Genomic DNA, 20615 nt, shown 5'->3' on the forward strand with positions numbered 1-20615 from the left:
TTTAAGACTTCATGTCCTCTTCCCTGTTTTTATAGGCTGAAATAACAATTGTCCAAGCATATAGTGATCTAATTGGCAATTAAAGGAAGACACAATATGCATGATCAACGACGCCAACTTGGATTAAAGTTGCCACAAAGTGATAGCCCAAGGGCACTGAAGGTTCAATGAGGGTGCCCTCATCACAAAATTCAATAACAATGAGACCTTCCCTTCGAGCACCAGCATATAATGCTTGCACAACTTCTATGCACATTTCAAGACCATGCCTTTATCCTGCAACTATGACTTCATCCTTATGTACAAGGGTGATGCATACTTGTAGGGCAATCATAATTGTTTACTGAACTGGATAGACTCCTTCACGCACAAACTATCTGTAAAATTGTAAAGCCATGTCTCCATGGCCTTGCTTCACATATGCCAATGGCATTGAGCTCCACACAATACAATCATGGTGAGACAATGCATGAAATACACTTGTTGATTTCTCCATGGATACAAACTTTCCACATAATCGATGAGGGTGCTCCCAACAAAAACGTTTGAGTTGAAGTTGTTTCATTGAGCATCAATGCGTGCAATGCCTAACCAATTTCCAAAGACATCAATCATTTAATAAGCTTATATTTGTCCCAAAGATCTCTTCAATCTTCACCTTCATAAAATTAAGTGCCTAGATGGCAGCCACAAAAATGCATTGATCAAGGTTAACACATTCCTTGTGCATTTGCTTGTAATGCTGCAAAACTTTTGGTCCTTCACCTCATCCCACATACACAGACGACATTGTACCCCATGACACAATATTTGGTTGTAAAAGTTAATCGAACACATTTTCTACTTCTAGCATGTTGTCAAATTTTGTGTACATGCTCAAGACATTGTTAAGGACAAAAATGTTTAAAGTGACACCTCTTCTGACAACATTTGCAAGTAGCATCTCAGTATGTTGAAGAGGAAGTCCAAGCTTGCAACATTTCAAACGGCTAACAAAAGTGTTTGAATTGGCTCCATGCCATCCTCCTACATGTAGTGACATGAGTGATAGAGATCCGTTGATCAAGCTTTGCACTCAGTGTTGCAACCAAAGATGAGGGTAGTCCAAGAATGTGTAGATAGATGTGGCAAGGTATGCAATATATGAAGCTAAGGTGCTAAGCAATTGGTCATCAAGGTAGCTTGGTGGTATCAAGAAGTATCAGTAGAGAAGGGTGTGAATGTGCTGGGTCTTGTTGCGAGACTTGGCCTGATAGCATGCTTGGAGGAGAGACAAATAAGCATTAAATGGAAAGAAGAAAGGGAAGGGGGGGGGTGGGGACAGGCCTATACCAAGCTACTCCATGAGAACTTGAAATGCAAAAAGAGCCTTTTCAAGATGTCTAGTACTGCACAATGTTTTGATTTCTTGTGGAAAGTGTGGGAATGAAGCTTGCACATGGAAAGGTGAAAAGTATATTGTTAGGTTGCCCTTGCTACATATTGTTCCAATTTCTTGTGCAAGGTGGGGGATTGAAGCCCACACCGAATGCAAACATGAGGTGGCAGCTTTCTTGCGTGATTGTGGGTGATGTTGTTGCTATGGTTGTTGAAGTAGCATTAGAGAGGGAAGCAGGCCCTATGCATGAGAACTTATACTAATGATGCTTATTAAGGTGATCGACTCACATTGCAACTGCACAAACATTGCATAAAAATAACACAAGGGCACACTATTGCATGCAAGAGTATTCTTTATTTTTCCTACATGAGAGAGAGAGAGAGAGAGAGAGAGAGAGAGAGAGAGAGAGAGAGAGAGAGAGAGAGCCTAGAGAGAGAGAGAGAGAGAGAGAGAGAGAGAGAGAGAGAGAGAGTCACACCTTTTCTTTAATTTTCTTTCTCAAAAAACAAGATATCTACTCATTCCAAGACTAAGTGGACCACTTAACTGAAGTTAACAATGGGTAATGTTTTTGGGACCTGCACTACCTTGTCATCACATTGATGCTAACAAAAACGAACAAAATAAAGAAGTAGCATTTTCCAAAGGGTATTTCACAAAATCTCCAATCAAACACAATGAAAAATTTAATTTTAATATCAAATCAATTGTAAGAGTTTCAAAAATACCTTGAAAATTGATTGAAAAACCTTAAACTTTACAAAATTCTTATTTATAAACATGGCAAATACATATAATAAAAATCCCTCCAAAATTTCGAGTTAACGTATTTGTATCTGCATACGGCCATCAAGAATGAACAGTGTTTCGGACCCAAAAGACAGACTTTTTGTATAGCGAGGGGGAAGGGAACTTTGCATCGGTCAGGGACGATGGAGGCAGTGGTGCTCGACGTTGGCTCAAAGCTTGTGAAGGCAGGCTTCGCATACCCCGACCAGGATCCTTCCCTGGTACACAGAATCCATTACCAGTCAGTAATCCAAGGTGTCCCCATGGTCGCAAAAACAGAGCTTTTGCTAGCATAATTTTTCGGTTTCCTGTTGTCTAGGTCGTCTCCACAGCTCTTGTGAAGGCCAAGGAGGAGGAGGAGGAGGGCTCGGGCGCAGAGATGGAGGAAGATGAGAGCAATTTGGACTTGGACAGTGCTGTGTCCCCTGTGGTTAGAGGCTCTATCAAGGATTGGGACCTGATGGAGGAACTATGGCGGTACATTTTCTACACAGGCCTGGGTTGGGAAGCTGGGAATGAAGGCCAACTCCTCATTGCCGAGCCCTTACTCACACCCAAGGTTTTTGCCGCACTCTTATAATCAACGAGAACTATGGATAAAACGGCCTTTGAATTGCTTTTCTACAATCAACAGAATTCTGCATAAAAATTGCTTTCTGAAAAATTAACAGAATTATGGATAAAATGGGCATTGCTTTTTCAAAGTCCAGCTGATTATATGCAAAATGGTCTTTGGACTGCCTTGTTAAAATCAACAGAATTATGGATAAAATGATATTTGAATAGATTTTCTAAGATCAACAGAATTATGGATAAAATGCTCTTTGAAGTGCTTTTTTTACATTCCTTCTGGAATCTTGTGCTCAAATATGGTATGTTTTGTGTACTACAGAATTGTTCCCTCTTGCATGTGAAGGCATAGATGTTGAGTGTGCAAGAAACTTATGTATTGAAGGCTTAGATGTTGGGTGTAGAAGAAATGATTTTGTCGTATGTGAAGGCATATATGCTGGTTCTACAAGAATTTATTAGCACTTAACTTGTGCTATATCTTTGTGTGTTGGAGAGTTGTTCCCTCTCACATGTGAAGGCATATATGTTGGGTTACAAGGAACGATTTTCACTTACCTTGTGCATAGATGTTGGTTGTACGAGAAATGATTTTCACTTACTTATGCATTCAATGTGCCTGAATATCAAGGGAGGTGAAATCGTGATAACTATATGTGGCCACATTTATGTGAGAAAAGATGCATCATTATATGGCATAAGGGAACTTTACTTCAACTATTTTGTTCTTGCGTTTTAGAGTAGAAAGTATGTGTCATGTCATTCTTTTATGAGTCTCACAATAAGAGAGAAAAATCAAAAGGGTAGGGCACAACTTACAATTGTCCTTATGTGCACCTTTTTAACCAATAGTTGCCAATTTAGATTGCAATATTCTCTCTACAAGGCTATGACTACATGGAATCTGGCAATTGTTAAGGTTTGTTCCTTCATGCAATTACATAAAGTAGGGCAAGGTGATAATATATCATCTTTTCTATAAACTTGATCCAACTTAGTTTCTATGGTGATGCTAGGGACGAGGGTGCTCAATGATCTACATTTTTTTGTTTTTTTTCTCAAAGAACTTATTTGTATATCACGCAAAAAGGAAATCGAGGACAGCTATGCAAGGAAATAAGAGAACTATACCCTTGATGTTGCTCTAGTTCGAGCAACATAGTTGGGCTTTCTAACTTTAGGAGGTGCTTGTGCATGTCCCTTACTATCCAAGGGGACATCTTTCTCCTCATCTTTTGGGTAGAGGTCTTTGAATTACTTTTTATAGTTGGACTTGAGCTGTTAGGTCTACTTTGACATTAGTTAATTGGAGATCTTACTCTTGACGTCGGTCCTTTTCTTATCAACTACTAAAGGGAGAGTAGTGCAATGTTGGTTTCTTTCGTTTTAACAAGGCATGAAGTTCTTGAGCGTAAGTGTCATTTCATCTTCTTATGTCTCCCTAGTCTAGTTATAAGAGGGTTTGTTGGAATCTTGAAGGACTATTTGGCATCTCTACTTGTGGCCCCACCATAGGCTATAAAATGTCCCTCTAGGATCCAATCTGCACATGAGACAATATACAAGCCATATTCACAATGAAAGGGACTAGACATCAAACTTACCTCCTAGCTATAGAGCCAAACGGTCTCACCCCCGAGCATGGGATTGTCAGAAGTGGATGTAGCAATGGAAGCATAAATAGACGCTGAAATAAATTGCTGAATACAAGACAGAAGAGAAAGGAAAGAGAAAACATGAGAACACTTTAAAAGCAGAGAACTCAGAGATGTGCTCGGCAAATGGAATACATATACAAAACACGAGATAATCACATACAATATTGAGTCATTGTCTACGTGGGCACTGGCACGGGTTCCCTCTCTCCACAGGGCATGCACTAGATTCACAAGTGATAAATGACTAAGACCGAAGAGGGGGCCTAGAATATATAGGACAAAGTAATGGCATCATAAATGCCAGGTCAGCTAGCATTTGGGCTGACCATACTTAATAGATTACCCTTCATGCTATTAGCAATATATCACTTGCTCGCACTACCATACTTTTGCATGTTTATTAGCATTGCTTGTAATGACATGCGATACTAATGGTTAAGAGGATGCTTGTTCTCGAGAAAATTATATATTTTTGGTTAGTTAACACTTTGTAAGATTTCTCTTTTTAAAATTTTTTCTTAAGACTTGAATATTTTTCCCTTATCCACCCATTTACCATTTAAAAAAAAAACCATGGCATATTGTCAACAACACCGAACAAAGGCTGGCTTCTCCAACATGGACATCACCTCTTCCCTCCACATCATGAGGTGGCTCTCATGATGCCAAATCCTCTTCCTCTTCCATATCGCCTCACTCTCAAGAGCAGATTTGATGGGATGGTTGTGATGCCCAAGCATATGCCCTAATTGCTTTATCTGTGAAGAGAGTCACATTCCACACATCCCTTTGTACAAGATAACCAGGGATGCATGGATAAGCTTGCATCATTGTATCAAGTGCGCAATGAAGTGCATGTTGCTTACTACATAAGCAACTCGAGTTCGCATGGAAGGAGGTAACATGGATGTCTATCTCATCAACATCAAAGATTAATTATTAAATATTGATGAAGTTTCCATCATTCTTAATGGTCTACTAGAGTCGTATCAAGATTTTGATACCACTTTGGGGTTGGCAACTATGGGCAACCAAGTTACCTACAGTTTCGACCAGCTTGTGTCTCTTTTGTTGCAGGAAGTGTCAAAGTGCAATGAATGTAGAAGCATATGGACAAGACTAAAACACAATGAATATGAGAGAAGAGGGGGAGAGAACAGACAGAGGAATGCATAAATTTGCAGTCAATGAATGATGAAGAATGTAGATATACAAATAGGCTATCGAAGTATCTCCTCAACCCGATCTCTCTCTCCGCCATTTGGAATGACAAAGGATGAGGGTAGGCAGCCTAGTGGCTATAATTAGTAAGAAATAGGCCAATAAAATAATCAAGGTGGCTAGAAAATTGACCTACTTACAGCAAAAAGCTGCCATATGATTATAAAATAATAAAGTAATCAGTGATCTGCATTTGTACTGCCATGTGGCATTGCCACTTGCCTATGGACTTGCTCAATAAACTATGATTGCACCTAGTGACTACTAAAAATGCCCAAAACTGATAGGAAATACATAAGTGTGTTTGAGAGAACTAATTGTACCGATTGTAGCATGAGAATGCCAGTTCAAGGGATGACTAATCTTTAATACCCCCTCTTAGATCCTAAATGCGGCATAAGGCTTAGGGACTTGGAGTGCTAACATAGAACAACTTGAGGAAGCGCCTTTGTTAAAACAAGTTTGCCATATTATCCTCTTTTTTACAGTAGATCACATCAATAGTCTCATCCAAAATCTTCTCTCGAATGAAATGGTACTGTATCTCAATGTGCTTTGACTTAGCTTGAAACATAGGGTTTCGTGCCAAAGCAATGCAACTCTCATTGTTGCAATGAAGTGTCATAGGACGTGTTTGTGGGCAGCCGAGCTCTCCTAGTAACCTTTGAAGCCACATAGTCTCACGTGCGGTAGAAGATGTTGTTCTATACTTCACCTTGGTAGAAGAAAGGGCAATTGTGGGTTGCTTTTTGCTACTCCAGAAGATAACACTTGCACCGAAGCAATATTTTGTCATTGACCTCCATTGGTCAACATCTCCAGCCCAATCTAAATCCATGTGCAAGAACCAAAGCTGAATCTCTAGTACCTATTGGATAATGAATACCAAGATCAAGGGGTCCCCTTAGGAACCACAAAATCCTCATAGTAGCTTACCAATGAACCACCTTGGGTTCATTCATGAACCCTGCAAGCAAATCTATAGGAAAGCATCAATCAATCCGAGTGTTTAGAAGCCATATCAACCACCCAATCAACTGCCTATAGTGGGCAACAACTGCCATCGGTGAATTTGAATGGGTTGTAGCCTTCTAGATCGGATCCATAGGAGTAGAAATAGACTTCTCGCGCTCCATCTCAAACGTAGTCAAAGGCTCTTGCACATACCGTTGTTGGGAGATAAAAATCCCCCTTGGAATTTGCCAAATCTCATGACCTAAAAAGAAATGGGGAAGGCCCATATCATCTGAAACACCTCGTGTAGTGCCTCCTTCGTGTGCTTGACCTTCTGGGCATGGTCACTTGTCAAGATGAGATCATCCACATAAGGCACGAACAACGTGTGCTCTCTAGCTGAGGTGTGGACATACAACTGGGGATTGGAAGAGGAATGCTAATACCCTAACTTCCCTTCGAGGAACGAGTTTGTCTTCTTCCAAGCACGTGGAGCTTGTTTGAGGTTGTAAAGAACCTTCTTCAACCCATACACCTATCCATTGGGTGGAAAATCCAAGAGGCTGCTCAACATAGATCTCTTCCTTCAAATCACCATTAAGGAAGGTAGACTTCACATCAAGTTTTTTAATATTGGCCACCCCCCTAGATGTCTTTAAAGCTGAATTTTGGGGAAAGTCCATGAAGAACTAGTTTTCGTATCTTCTCTCAATTGACATTGAACTTGGAAAACCTCCATACTTTTAAAAAAAGGGAACTAGATGTTACAAATTGGTAATGATTTAGGGGCATATCATTCTCATTCAGCCATACAAATCACTCAATTATGAAATACATTTCCACCTTTTGCCTTCTACCAATTATTGAGCCTGAAAAGATAGTGAAACTGGGCACCAGCTGGCTGGAAGCTTGAGCTTTAAACTGGCTTCCCATGTTTCACAGATTAGCAGCCAAATGCATGAATCACGTATTTGCCAAGAAACCAGTTTCATAAATGATAAGGTTAGGGAACTTGTTTCATACTTGAGCATTCCATAAACCTAAGAAACGCCTTTTTTAGACTTTCAAAAAACAGCCCTATTGTAAAAAAATGCTTTTGAACTCTTGTATTTAACAATTATCATGGATTCATTTTACATGCTAACATGGATTATCAATAAACATTGGTATTGATTGCAAGGATTTTGTTCAAGAAGCTGTCCATCTATGCTTCTTTTGTATTTAAAGTTAATGCCAGTCATGGCATGTACATAGTGATGCAATGTCGAAACTTGAATGTTCATTTGTATCATGTAGAATCATGAATCATGATTGATTTATGTTTGCCCATATTACGTGTATAAAGTTACATGGTTTTTTTTCCTGTGTCGAATGAAATTGGTTTTGAATTGCATGAAACTCATATGAAGTGTATGAAACCCGTTTCATATTTCCCATTTCAGAGAACCCTTGGCACCTATGCATATGAATGAGAAAGTGTTTAGTTTCTCTATGCTTATTCTGTAAGGTAAATTTATAAATGATGCAATGGGCTGAGCTGTCACTGATGCTTAGAAATCTGCATTGCAGGTGGTAAGAGAAAAGGTGGTGCAAATCATGTTTGAGACATTCAATGTCACTGGATTCTATGCTGTTGAGCAAGCTGTCTTATCCTTGTATTCCGTGGGTCGGATTTCTGGCTGTGCTATTGATGTTGGACATGGAAAGACAGGTAAGCATATCTTTGATCACAGGAAAATGTTAATTTTAAAAGCTGACGGGTTTGGTAATTAATCATGTTAACTTAACCTTCTAAGAATACCCAATCTGATAGGCTTGAGAATCAAACTATTGACCAGTCTTGGCCAAATCTTCTACGTAAACTCAACCTGGTCACGTTAATTTCTCCCCCCAAAATTGAAGTGTTAAAATGTGTAACTTCAATATTTGAAATGCACATATGGTTTAAAATGTGGAGCGATTTTTAGAAAGTGCAAGGTACCTATTAGCTTGTTTTATTTCATGCTGTTGTCTCTTGGTTTTGAGCTCCATCAGAGTTTGACAGAGATGGAGGAGGTCTGACTATTTCCAGCCTTGTATTGGAGTGCATTTTAGTTTTAGACTGTTTAGAAGTGTGTTCACCCGTGCTGTCCATCATTTCCAGTCACTGCATTGCAGCTTTTAGGTGCCCACTGCTTGATTTCACATTGTGGGTGTTGGGTGTAAAGTCCCTTCGTCTTTGTGTAAATAGCCTTACGGGTGTGAACACACCCTTATTGCACCTTGTACCCTAACATAAAAATACATTCTTTTATTCTTTGTGTACCATCACGAATTGGTACACCTATCTCTGCATTCACTCCCTCTAACTCTCAGCTTTGTTCTGCAGCTCACACCTTGATCTCACACTCCATTGCGCACTCTCCCCTTCAAATTGGTATCAGAGCTAGGTCACAGTGCTTGCGCTTCCCAAGAGTGTTAGTTCATAGGATTGACATCAGTCTACAAACGTCACTCGACACGTGAGGTAGACCAGGACAAAGTGCATGAGAGGGAGTTGAGAAGCAAGGTGACTAGGCACAGGTTAAGGGTGCATCAATTGCACTAGCGGGTGACCAGACAGAGTTGAGGAGTAAAAGCAACCAAGTCAACTAGAAGACCAGCGGGCGCCAATGAGCGTGCGACAAGACTAGCGGGACTAGCAGACACCAACGAGCGTGCAACCAGACCAACGGGCTGACAGATGGGTGCAATCTGCGTGACTAATGGGCCGGTAGACGGGCGCAACGTGTGTGACGGGGGCCGAAGGACAGGCGCGAGTCAAGACGTGACTGGAAGGTCAACGGACCTCGTCACGTCATTTTTCCTTCAGGTCACAAGTTCGTTTTTCTTCAAAATTCTTCTTGAATTTCCCCTTGGCCTGATAGGGGTTTGTGTGCATAAGCATAGAGTTCAAATTTGTGCATATTTATGTCCAAAAACTTGGGTCTTTTCAGATTGAGTGCTGCTCATGCAAAATTGAGGCATCTGTGTCAGAAATTGCAGACATTGTGCGTGTTTGAATTGGGAATTTTACCAAATTTGCTGAAATTTTACTCATTTGAGTGAAATTTCTCAACATTGGACCCATAAAATTTGGGACTTTTGCTGTATTGGTGAAATTTTGTTCTGCTGAGTCAGATTGGCTGACATTGGTGCACAATTGGACTCTAGAAATTTGGGGCTTTTGCAGAATTTTGTGAAATTTTGCTAATTTTTCCCGTTTTATGCTTTCGGGAACATGTATTAATGCAATCGGGGCAGATCAGTCAGTGAAATTTTGGGGCTTTTGCTGAAATCTGTGGATTTTGGCAAAGTTAATGCGTCAAATGCATTTTGGGATATATTGCTGAAGCAATCTTGTGGTTATAAGCAGAGTGATTTGAGCATTTTTATCTCCCGCTTGTGCGATTTTGGAGAAATTGCAGAGATTTCTTGGTGTTTTGTGTATCAGAAGTTGATACAGGCACATATGTATGCAGTACACATGTTGGACAGCTCCCATTGAGTTGATGTATTGCTGATTATTCATGTTGCAACAGTCTTAGCGATCATTTGCAGATTTGGGATTGTTGCGGATGTATTTTTTGGTGATATCATTGAAGTGGGAGTTACCTAGCAATAATGTATGCATTTAATGTATGCTGAAATTGCAGTCATATTGCTGAAAGTCATTCGTTCTACTGCTGTACATGTACTTGGTCTGAATCTTGATATTATTTGCTGAAAAATTGGGCTGAAATCAGTCGAATATTCAGCTCATTTTTTGCTGTCATAAATTGCAGCATTGAATTTCTGGTTTATTGCTGAAAAATGGTTACAAATGCTTCTAGTAGCAGCAGTGACACTAAATCCCTCTTTGAAATCAAGAGGTTTGATGGCACTGGCTTTGACTTGTGGAAGGATAGGATGCAAGGCATTTTGTTTCTCAAGGACTGCGAAGATACTCTCTTGGAGATTAAGCTTGCAGCTATGATAGATGTGGATTGGGCTAGACTTAATAAGAAGGCCATTGCATACATTAAGATGGCAATCCAATGTCTGATGATGTACTTATAGACATGAAGTGTCTTGATATAGATTATGCTATATGGAAAAAGCTTAAGGACACTTATGAAAATACAACTCCTATGAATCAAGTGCATCTTATGCGTAAACTTGTGAACATGGAGTTGGATTAGTCTAAGCCAGCAGCTGAGCATTTGAGTATTTTCATAGGGGTTTTGAGTCAGTTGCAAGACTTTGGTTTGGTGGCTTTCGATGATAAATTGAAAGCTATTTTCTTATTGATGACTTTGCCTGACAGCTGGGAATATTTGGTTGTATCACTTAGCAACAATCCTGCTTTGACTTTTGATGGTGTAAGAGGTTCAATCCTTAATGAAGAAATCAGAAGAAAGTCTAGTGGTGAAAGCAGTGGCTCAACTTACCATGTGAGAGGCAGGTCTGAAAACACACCCACGCTCGCCTCATCCTTGTTCTGATGCACAGCCCACTTGCTCGCACTTGAACGTTAAAAACGTAGCCTTGTGTCGCACTGAAAACTTCTCTTCAGATAGATCCACCCTAGGTCAGTCCTTCAATGCTTTGATACCATGTCAGAGTGAAGCAATGCGGAAGCGAATGACCGTGACAAAGAGGGAAGAGAGAGAGAGAATGAGAGTGAAATACAGAAAATCTGCAGTGAAGAACGTTGTATAAGGATGCATAATTATACACAGGTGCAGAGAAAATATGTGTAAGTCTCCACCTTGAGGATCTCGATCTTCGGCATCCCGGAGAGCAATCTTCGCAGTCAGGAGGTTGAAATCTGTCAGAGACTGTGTTGATTGTTGAAAACTCAGCCTATTTATAGGCTATAAATAAATCAATAAATAATCAGGTCGGCTGCTGCCGGCAAACTGTCTAACGTGGCTGCATCTAGGAAATGACTCTCAACACAATGGACTATATGCATATGAATAGTTAGAAGAGCTGTCAACCTGCATAAAACTAAAGTGATAGAGATTGGGAAGCCATAAACCTAAAATAGGTTGAAGAAAAAAGAATAAAATAGTACAGTCAGCTTGTTGATAAAGTGGCTAACTGTTGCAGTTAAGGTTGTTTGCCACATGGTAGTCTAAATTGGACCTATCCGTATTGTTTTGCTTGTATTGCTGCCCGCTTTGCCCAATGCGTTGCTCATTGATCCCGATCCCTGTTGATAACATTTGATTAAGTTATTAATTAAATGTGCAAGGTTGTTTAGTACATGTGACGCACATGGTAGTTATTTCATGGTAATAGGCCAAGGACCTTGAGGATGTAGTGGGTGTCAAAGGCAAAAGTTGTAATAAGTTATGCTTGACACGTACTAGGTAACACTCGTTGTTAGATTTGGGCCTAGATTAATTTATTGGCAACTAATGTCAGTAGTGATATTAGAGACCATAGTTGCATTCGTACTACGTACGGACTAGTTTGTTTCTTACCATACGGTACGTATCCGTACCATTTCGTACAAAAAAAACAGACTATTTTTGGCCCTTGAAGACTAGACTATACAAAAATCTTCCAACTCCTAAGCCTTATGTTTATTATCATAATTCCAAGTCTCTCTCTCTCACACACACACATACACACCACTCTCTCTCTCTCTCTCTCTCTCTCTCTCTCTCTCTCTCTCCCCCAACTTCCAAGATGAGTATGCAATTCCAAAAGCATCCCTCCCCTCTCTCTCTCTCTCTCTCTCTCTCTCGTCTCACACACACACACACACACAAAAGAATGAAGAGCGTGTTTGTCCATCCACCCTAAACTTTGCTTTGTTCTTTGATGTATTACATATACACTCCCATCTGTCTTCTAGTAGCGCATTGCGCATGTTGTGTATGTTTTTCCTTGTTATCCTCATATATTCATCCTATTAACTTAAGTGACATTGCTATTTTAGCTCTAAACATGTGTTCTATTATCTTTAATCCAAAATAACGAAGTTTTTGTTTTTGTTTTCGTACTAATATTGCACCGTACCTTATAAAATCATAAGGTACCAATTAATACCGTATTTTTTTGTACCGTACCATATCGTACCTTTCGTACTTGACAATCCTGTTAGAGACTAGGTATTAATTAATTAATTAATGCCAATATAAGAGTCAATAATTGCTCAGGGATACTTGGAAGACAAATTGGCCCAACTAATTTAATTATTGTTTGGTGAAATTAATTTTTTGAGTATTACAATAATTAATAAATCAATTTTTAGAATTAATATTTTGAAAATTATTTTAATGAGCTGAATAATGTTGAAAAATGGGATTAAAAGGTTGTTACTTGGCCAAACTTACCTATGCAAGTGGGAAAAACGTTTTAAGGGGCTAGTGGAAGTCTATTCCAGCCATTGTGAGAGAGGAGGAGGTTGTTAGAGAGCAAGGAGAGGTTGTTGATGTGATTTGTAGCAACCAAGGATCAGTCCCATAGCATGTGATAGGAGTTTGGAGCTCTCCAAGAGCAAATGACAGTAGCCCAAGGTCCTTCTGGTGTAGACGACAACATATAGGAGGGGGCAACAGTCTTCTAGTGGTCCTAAGTTGTAGGTGATAGCTTCCATGGTTGTTTGAGTAAGGTAGTAATAGTTTTTCAGTGTTTGTCATGATGAAACTCTAAAATTTCTCTCTCTACAGCATTCTCTCTTATTCCTCAATCATCTCTCAAGTCATGTCAACATTTTCTAATAGTTTGAGCCATCATAGGAAGATATTTCAGTCAATCTTTGCTGTAAACCATAATTTACAACCAAAACCAAGGGTTTGGCAGCCGCCTTGGGATAAGTGTTCAAAATTGGGGACCTAGGACTTGAATTCCAGCAGTTGAAATTGAGGAAATTCAATAGATCAGCCAACCAAGATCAAATTTGGGACTGAATTTGTTTTTTAAGGAGTAGGGTGAAGGCCACAATCCCTAAGTGAACCAAGGGGCAAATTGTTTTGGAGGCTTGTTGGTCAGTTTTGATAGTAAGAGGCACTTGGATTAGTGGAGGAGATCAGAGGTCTTAGTTGTGCTCCTTCCATTTGCAATATAAGATAAAGAAATATCACAAGGGGTGCCAATTTTGGGGCCAACAGGGTATCCAATGTCCAAGATTAAAGTGTGCATTTTCAATTTATGTGAATTTTATGCTTGCTGTAATTTGTACTTAATCAGGTTATTTACCACCCACTTGAGGAGGAAGGATGGTTTCAATTTGAGAGAGTGGGCCACACAACCAAACATTAAAAAAAAATTGTGGTGGGTGGAAACATGGAAGTTTGAAAGCACTTGGCTTCAAAATTCTGCTTGATAGATTGCTTTTATAAAGCAGAAGTTTGAGCAAAGAGAAGTATATGATGATAGAATTGATACCATGTAATAATTGTTGAAGCGTGGAGTGGCAGTAATGACACACCATAATGAGACCTTCTATTGGTGGAAAACAACAGTTTGGGGGAACAGATTGAGATGTGTTTTTGGGGTGTGCTCATTGCTTGAGTTCACGACTTTGTCAAACTTGGGCTCCATATATTTTTAGAGACATTGAAAGAAAACCTTCAAATCTGGAGGAAGTTGGTTGTACCTCTCAAAATCCTGGATTGAATTATTTACAATGCCATAAAAAGTAGAAAGTTGAAATGTTTGGTCTACACATTGGCGGCAATTGATCTGTGTCAGTACTTAAAGATCTTGCTGTCTTGATTTGTGGGGTATATGATGCCTAGACATTTCCACTTTTGTTAACAATATCCCCTGTGAACTTACAGTGATGCTCTTATTGAAAGGATTCTTATTTGTCACATGGACCTGCTGACCCTTGTTCATGGTGTTATAACTACATATTTGTGAGTGCCACAGTCTGTGTGCTTTTTCTGGAAAAAGGATTTCTACAAAGGAGCATATCCACTCTGTAGAATGGGAATCAACAGTACAAATGAGTGTGAAACAAGGGGGATGGAGGAAATATAATTGGGAGGATTAAGTGGCTGTCCCTACTAATTAACTCTAGCCAACTTGCTTTTATGGCAGTCTAGTGCGTGCAAACTTTGTACATTTCTCCCTATAAAAATGAATGTTTGGTTGTGGCTGTTCTCCCTGGGCTATACTAATTGCTGCTGTACTCATGTTGCACTGATCATGGAATGCCAAATGGGTTTGCTGTATTCTCAATAAAATGTCACCTTTTCCATTCTCCTGGTGCTTTTTGCACTTGTAACTGCATGCTTTGCGACCACCCTTGATGAAGGTGGCCAAACAAAGCTGCTGAATTTGCTTGCACTTGCTGCAGAGAGCCACTGTGAACTGCCCTACAACTTTTTCGAGCAATGATAAGGTGCTCTTATATATTTCACAACTCACATTTGAACATGCACAGATGGAAAAGGAAGAGAAGATAATCATCAAAGGCTGAAATTTGAGGTCCTGGTTCTTAGAGAGTGCAAACTGAACAGGCTTCTACAATTCACAGTGCTAAAATTTAAAATAATCCTACTTCAGCTTGGATACTTAAATACTATGATAGTCCTACTTAGTTGGCATTCGAGTTGGCTTAGAATGATGTTATAATTAGCTACAACGAATGGGGCGTATTGCTTGTCCGAGCTATGAAAGTGCTTTGGAACTTACAAAGATCCCCCATAGCTGATCACAGCAGTCCAGCCTTGTAATATGCATTATAATCTATGGAATGTGTCTGTTTGAATGGTCATCTCAGCAGGGTCTGGCTGTTCTGGAATGCATGGAATCAGCCCCGACTTCAGTATGCTTGTGTACATATTTGCTGCATTTTTCCCAATATGGATTTTAGCCATATAGGGATTTCATTGGTCAGTTCTGCCTTTGTGCATCTGTGTGAAGTTTTGACAGTTTGCAAGCATGCCAGTTCCAAACTGTGGGCAACGTCAACTGGCATTTCAGTTCAGCTCAATACCTTATGCACTTGCTGCCCTTGGTTTGGGTATTTGTGTCCAGCCCAGGCTTCATTTTTGTCCACCAGACGTATGCTTGTATTGTCAGTAGTCTCAGCTGCAGCTATATTGAAGTGCATGTTGAGCACCATGGTGGTACCCCTTCAGTATCTTTCTGCCATCTTTCAAGTTGGAACTTGTTTAATGTGAGTTTTTTGACACTCTGTGAGTCATTGTGTGCATGTTAGTTTTGTTTGCATTTGTGTTGCCTCACTATCAGTCCTTGTTGTCTTCAGCTGAAAGGGTATTCAATATGTGATTTGGATTTGGTGAACAGGCTTCTCAAGGTCCACACAGAGCACTTCCAGTTAAACATGCTATTGATCTCTTTTAAAAAAATGCAAAATGATTTGCTTGTTTGTGTTCATAAGAAAAATTATGCTGATTGAGTTTTAACTGACTGTTCTTATGGTCAACAGGCATTCTGCTGTTTGTTGTTGCACAGATATTGCACCTGTTTGGGAGGGTGCTGTACAGCACAATTGTATAAAACGCATGGAGACTGCAGGTGAAGACTTGACAAGGTTATTAGCTCAAGAACTAGGGCAAAGGAATCCTTTGGTGAAACTCGATATTGCAACTGTAGAGACCCTAAAAGAGATATATTCAAAAGTTGCAGAAGATTATTCAGCTTCAACTGTTGAGACTACAGAAGAGCATACACTTCCTGATGGACAGGTTTAATCTGTTAGCACCTTTTTGTGGTAGTTGGCTGTTAGAACTCTAGAGAAAAAGAAATTGGTTCTAAAAGAAACTTGTGTTTGAATGGAAGTATTATCCACAAGTACTTTATGATGGCGAGGGAAGGGGATGCCTTGAATTGTTTTCTTTGTGTATTTTACAGATGCACAATTGTGAACAAAATGGACATTAAAGAATGGATGGCATGTCAAAATCAAACCTTTGTTGATGTCCTCGTGCAAATTGTCTGAATGTTTGTAGTGACACACTTGGTTACCAGGTCGTTTTCTTTCATTGAATGTTGGGCTCACTTCACTTCCTTGTTCTTCTGCTCTTTGAGGGAGAGAAATTTTCTTAGGCATACTGTGTATGTCAAAAGACGTTGCAGGTCCATAGGTAGACTTGAGTGGCATATTACATGTTTAGTTGTTGCTGTCCTGTCAAGTTGTCTATGGTTGACTCTTAGCTCCAATTTTTCTTGGAAAAATGTTGCTTGTGCTTTGTGTGTCTTCAAGCATTACGCTTTGTTCATCTTCATCAGCAAGCACATGAATGAGAAGATTTCTACCCATGTTGTAAACTCCTTGAGAGTTATTGCCAACTCAGTGTACACAACTGCAAGTACAATCAAGGTGGTTCACTTACATTTAAATTATTAGATAGAAAGAAGTACATTCACAATTAACAAAATCAATAGGAATTGGAAGATAATGCAGGTCAGCACACTGGAGAAGGCAGGTGACGGCCAAGTAGGAGCATGGGAGAAAGATGTTGATCAATTTGGTTGCTTGCAAGATTTGGGCTAGCTGGATAGTACTCTTTTTTAAAATTTTTTCTGATGCTTTGGAAACTGTTTTCTGTAAATGATACTTGGGTCAAGAAGCAGAGGGGAGGCTGATTTGTGATGATCGAAGTCCAAAGCTCTTTGTACTCCAAGTAAAATACAAAATTTTGAACTGTAAATGTATGCACTCTTGTTACAAGTGTTTTATGAAGTGGATTCTAGTTGACCAACATTGGCTTCTTGCTTGACTAGGGGTTGAGGATGTAATAGGACCAACCAAGGTGCTGAATATGAAATCTAGGCTGACTTGTGATGACTGAAGTCCAAAGCTTTTTGTATTCAAAGTAAAATACAAAATTTTGAACTGTAAATGCATGCACTTTTGTTACAAGAGTCTTATGAAGTGCATTCTAGTCAACCAACATTGGCTCCTTACTTGACTAGGGGTTGAGGATGTAATAGGACCAACTAAGGTGCTGAACATGAAACATTAGATGCATTCTCCACTCAACAGATAGTGTGCAACAGTCTAAAAAGGAAAATTCTTCCCATTGCCACCATTCAAACTGCCATAACCTCGAAGTGCCTTAGATCTTGAGATAGACTATTGATTGTCAAGAAACGACTGCTGGAAAGGAAGCCAAAGAGATAGTAGGGTTTGCACGGAGAAACACGGAGTGTGTAAGGCAAACACTGAGAGAAAATAAAAACTCAGAAAACACAAAAGAAGAAGAAGATGAAGCACTGAATCATGCTAAGTGAACAAAGCTGATAGAGCTGAAGCTCTGAAGACGACTGCACTGTCTTGTCTGATATGCAGCAGCACCTGAAGGGAATTTGCTCAGTGAGCGGAGTGAAATGTAGTCCTCCAGAAGTAGGATGTCGAAGATGTATGCTGAAGGTGAAGGATAGATGCCAAGGGAGTGGAACACAGTCTGCTGATGCCGTTGGAGTCGAGGAAGAAGATCACTAGCTATGAATGTGTACTTCAGAAAATGAGGATCAACAGGCTGGCCTGCTAGATGAGGAAATCCGGTCCCTAATGGAGCAGGAATTGCAAAAATGCAAGTATCTGAGGTAGCAGGTGCTTGCTGGAGTGTTGGAAAATGATAGCCAACTATTGAGGAGAGAAAAGAGAGAGTGCTGAAGCTAAAGAGTAGAGTGTACTTGCTGAACTAAAAGAATGAGAATGAAAGGTACAAGATAGGTCTAAGATAGACCTAGCTCTAACTCAACTAGAGTTAATTGACTCTAACACTAATTCTAAGAGTGGTGACACAACTTATAACTTTAGTTGTGTTCACACTAAGAACTGAAAAAGAACTAAACATTAAAACATTGGGCATTGCCCATAGAATTGGCAAATTCTAACAACCCCCTTGTTGTGCCAATGTGGTAAAGTACAGGAATAATCAATCACCAAGGGTTAGCAAGTTTAAGGACTTGTGAATAGCCTCAAACTTCTCACGAGGTAGTGCCTTGGTGAAAATGTCTTCAACATTTTCCTGTGTAGGAACATACATCAAGGTGATCTCTCTTGCATAGCATCTCTCTCTGACATAATGGTAAGACACTTCAATATGTTTCATGCAAGCATGAAACACAGGATTTCATGCCACTACAATAGCACTCTGACTGTAAAAAAGAATGAGTGTAGGACCCTCCAATGGTAAATGTAGATCAACCAATAATTTACGCAACCATACACATTCTACTGTTGTCGTGAAGGCTGCCTTGTACTCAGCCTCACAAGACCAGATAGCCACTATAGGTTGTTTCTTGCTCAACTATGAAATGCATGAATGGCCTAGAAAGAAACAATGTCCACTAGTAGATTGCCTAGTTTTTGCATCACCAATCCAATTTGAATCATTTAAAGCCTGTAATTGCAAGTCTTTCACCTTGGGAAATAATAATGCATGTGATTGAGTACCTTGCAAGTATCTAGAGATTCGCTTAACAGCTTGCCAATGTATAGTCTCTGGGCTATGCATATACTTGCTCACCTGAGATACTGCATACTGAATGTTAGGGTGTGTGTTGCAAAGATAAATAAGACATTGCAACATTAGATATCTCTTCACCATCATACATAGAAAGCTTTAAGCTTGGCTTCATAGGAGTGCACATAGGTTTGCAATCTTGCATATTAAACATATGTAACAGCTTATCCACATACTGTGACTATGACACGATGATACCATGCTGATTTTGGGTGAGCTCAATCCCCAAATAATAGTGTAAACAATCCATATTTGACATAGCAAATGCATGTTTTAGTTTAGTCTTGAAATTGTAATTTTTACTTCTGAAGGTCCAGTGAGCAGTATGTCATCTATATAAAGAATGATAATCAGCAAGTCCCCCCCTTCATTCTTAATGTATAGAGTGGGAGTAGTTGGATTGTTTTTGAACCCTTTGTTGGCCAAATATGCATCAATTTTAGAGTACCATGCACAACTTGTTTGAGACCATAAAGAGCTTCATTTAGCTTACATACCATGTGCTCTTTACCCTTAACCACAAACCTTGGAGGTTGTGACACATAAACATCCTCATGCAAATCCCCATTCAAGAATGCTGTCTTAATGTCCAATTGATATACCTTCCAACCATAATTTGCAACCATAGCAATTACACATCTCACCATACTCATACAGGATGTGGGAGCAAAAGTCTTTTCATAATCTATGCCCTTCTTCTGTGCATAGCCTTTTGCTACCAACTGTGCTTTGTGCCTATCAATGGTACCATCAGCCTTGCGTTTGAGTTTAAAAACCTATTTTGTGACAATGGCCTTTTCATGTTGTATTGCATCTTCAACATTTGCAGCCAACCCTTTCATGTTGTATTGCATCTTCCACCGCATGTGGCAATCCATCATCAATACCCTGTTGTTTAGGTGTATATGATGCAGCAACAGCTTGCTGTATTATGTCTGTCCGGCCATTTACAGCAGGTATGAACTCCAAAGAAAGTGACAAGAGACCTCAAAGACATCACTAATGTCATGGGTGGTTGGCATTTGAAATTGATAATGTGAAAATGTAACATTTTCAGCAAATATGACATCCCTACTAACAAAAGCCTTCTTTCTGCGTGGGTCATACAAGCGATAGCCCTTACTTTCCAAATTGTAGCCAGTAAATATACATTTTACAGCCTTGCATCGAACTGCGCACAGATGCATATTTACATGAACACAATGCCAGTGTATGGGGTAATGCAAAGGAAGATGCAATTATTCATGCTCACGCAGAATGCAATGCAATGGTACCACTGAAACCAGCCTTCCTTCTTGGAATGGGTGGTGATAACCTGATTTAAGAGTTAATTACAGCAATAAATAAATGCACATAAAATGAAATACACACTTTACCATAACATTCTTGGACAGTAGACACCCTGTTGGCCCCAAAATTGGCGCCCCTTGCGGTATTTCTTTAGCTTTCATTCAATTGGAAGGAGTACAACTTGAGATTCTTCAATCTCCTCCTGCTAACCAATTGCTCTTGCTGTCATAAATGTCCAGCAAGCCTTTTAGGTCATTTGCCCCTTGTTTCATCTAGGACTTCTTCTCC

The 20615-nt window shown here is 39.7% G+C and overlaps 1 protein-coding gene across 1 annotated transcript in view; it reads left to right on the top strand.

Moving 5' to 3' along the window:
* Positions 1-2223: 2223 nt before the first annotated feature.
* LOC148008640 (actin-related protein 7-like) overlaps positions 2224-20615 on the top strand; it is a 51772-nt gene continuing 33380 nt past the window's right edge. The window contains exons 1-4 of the mRNA XM_087674133.1: positions 2224-2391; positions 2490-2729; positions 8143-8284; positions 16015-16247. Of these exons, the coding sequence (XP_087530259.1) occupies positions 2314-2391; positions 2490-2729; positions 8143-8284; positions 16015-16247 (693 nt within the window). The 5' untranslated portion in view covers positions 2224-2313. The remainder of the gene's footprint in view (positions 2392-2489; positions 2730-8142; positions 8285-16014; positions 16248-20615) is intronic.

The sequence above is a fragment of the Lygodium microphyllum genome, unplaced genomic scaffold (assembly GCF_053477565.2).
Source record: "Lygodium microphyllum isolate KBCC unplaced genomic scaffold, Lygodium_microphyllum_v1.1.10 scaffold_103, whole genome shotgun sequence".
In the NCBI taxonomy this organism is placed as follows: domain Eukaryota; kingdom Viridiplantae; phylum Streptophyta; class Polypodiopsida; order Schizaeales; family Lygodiaceae; genus Lygodium; species Lygodium microphyllum.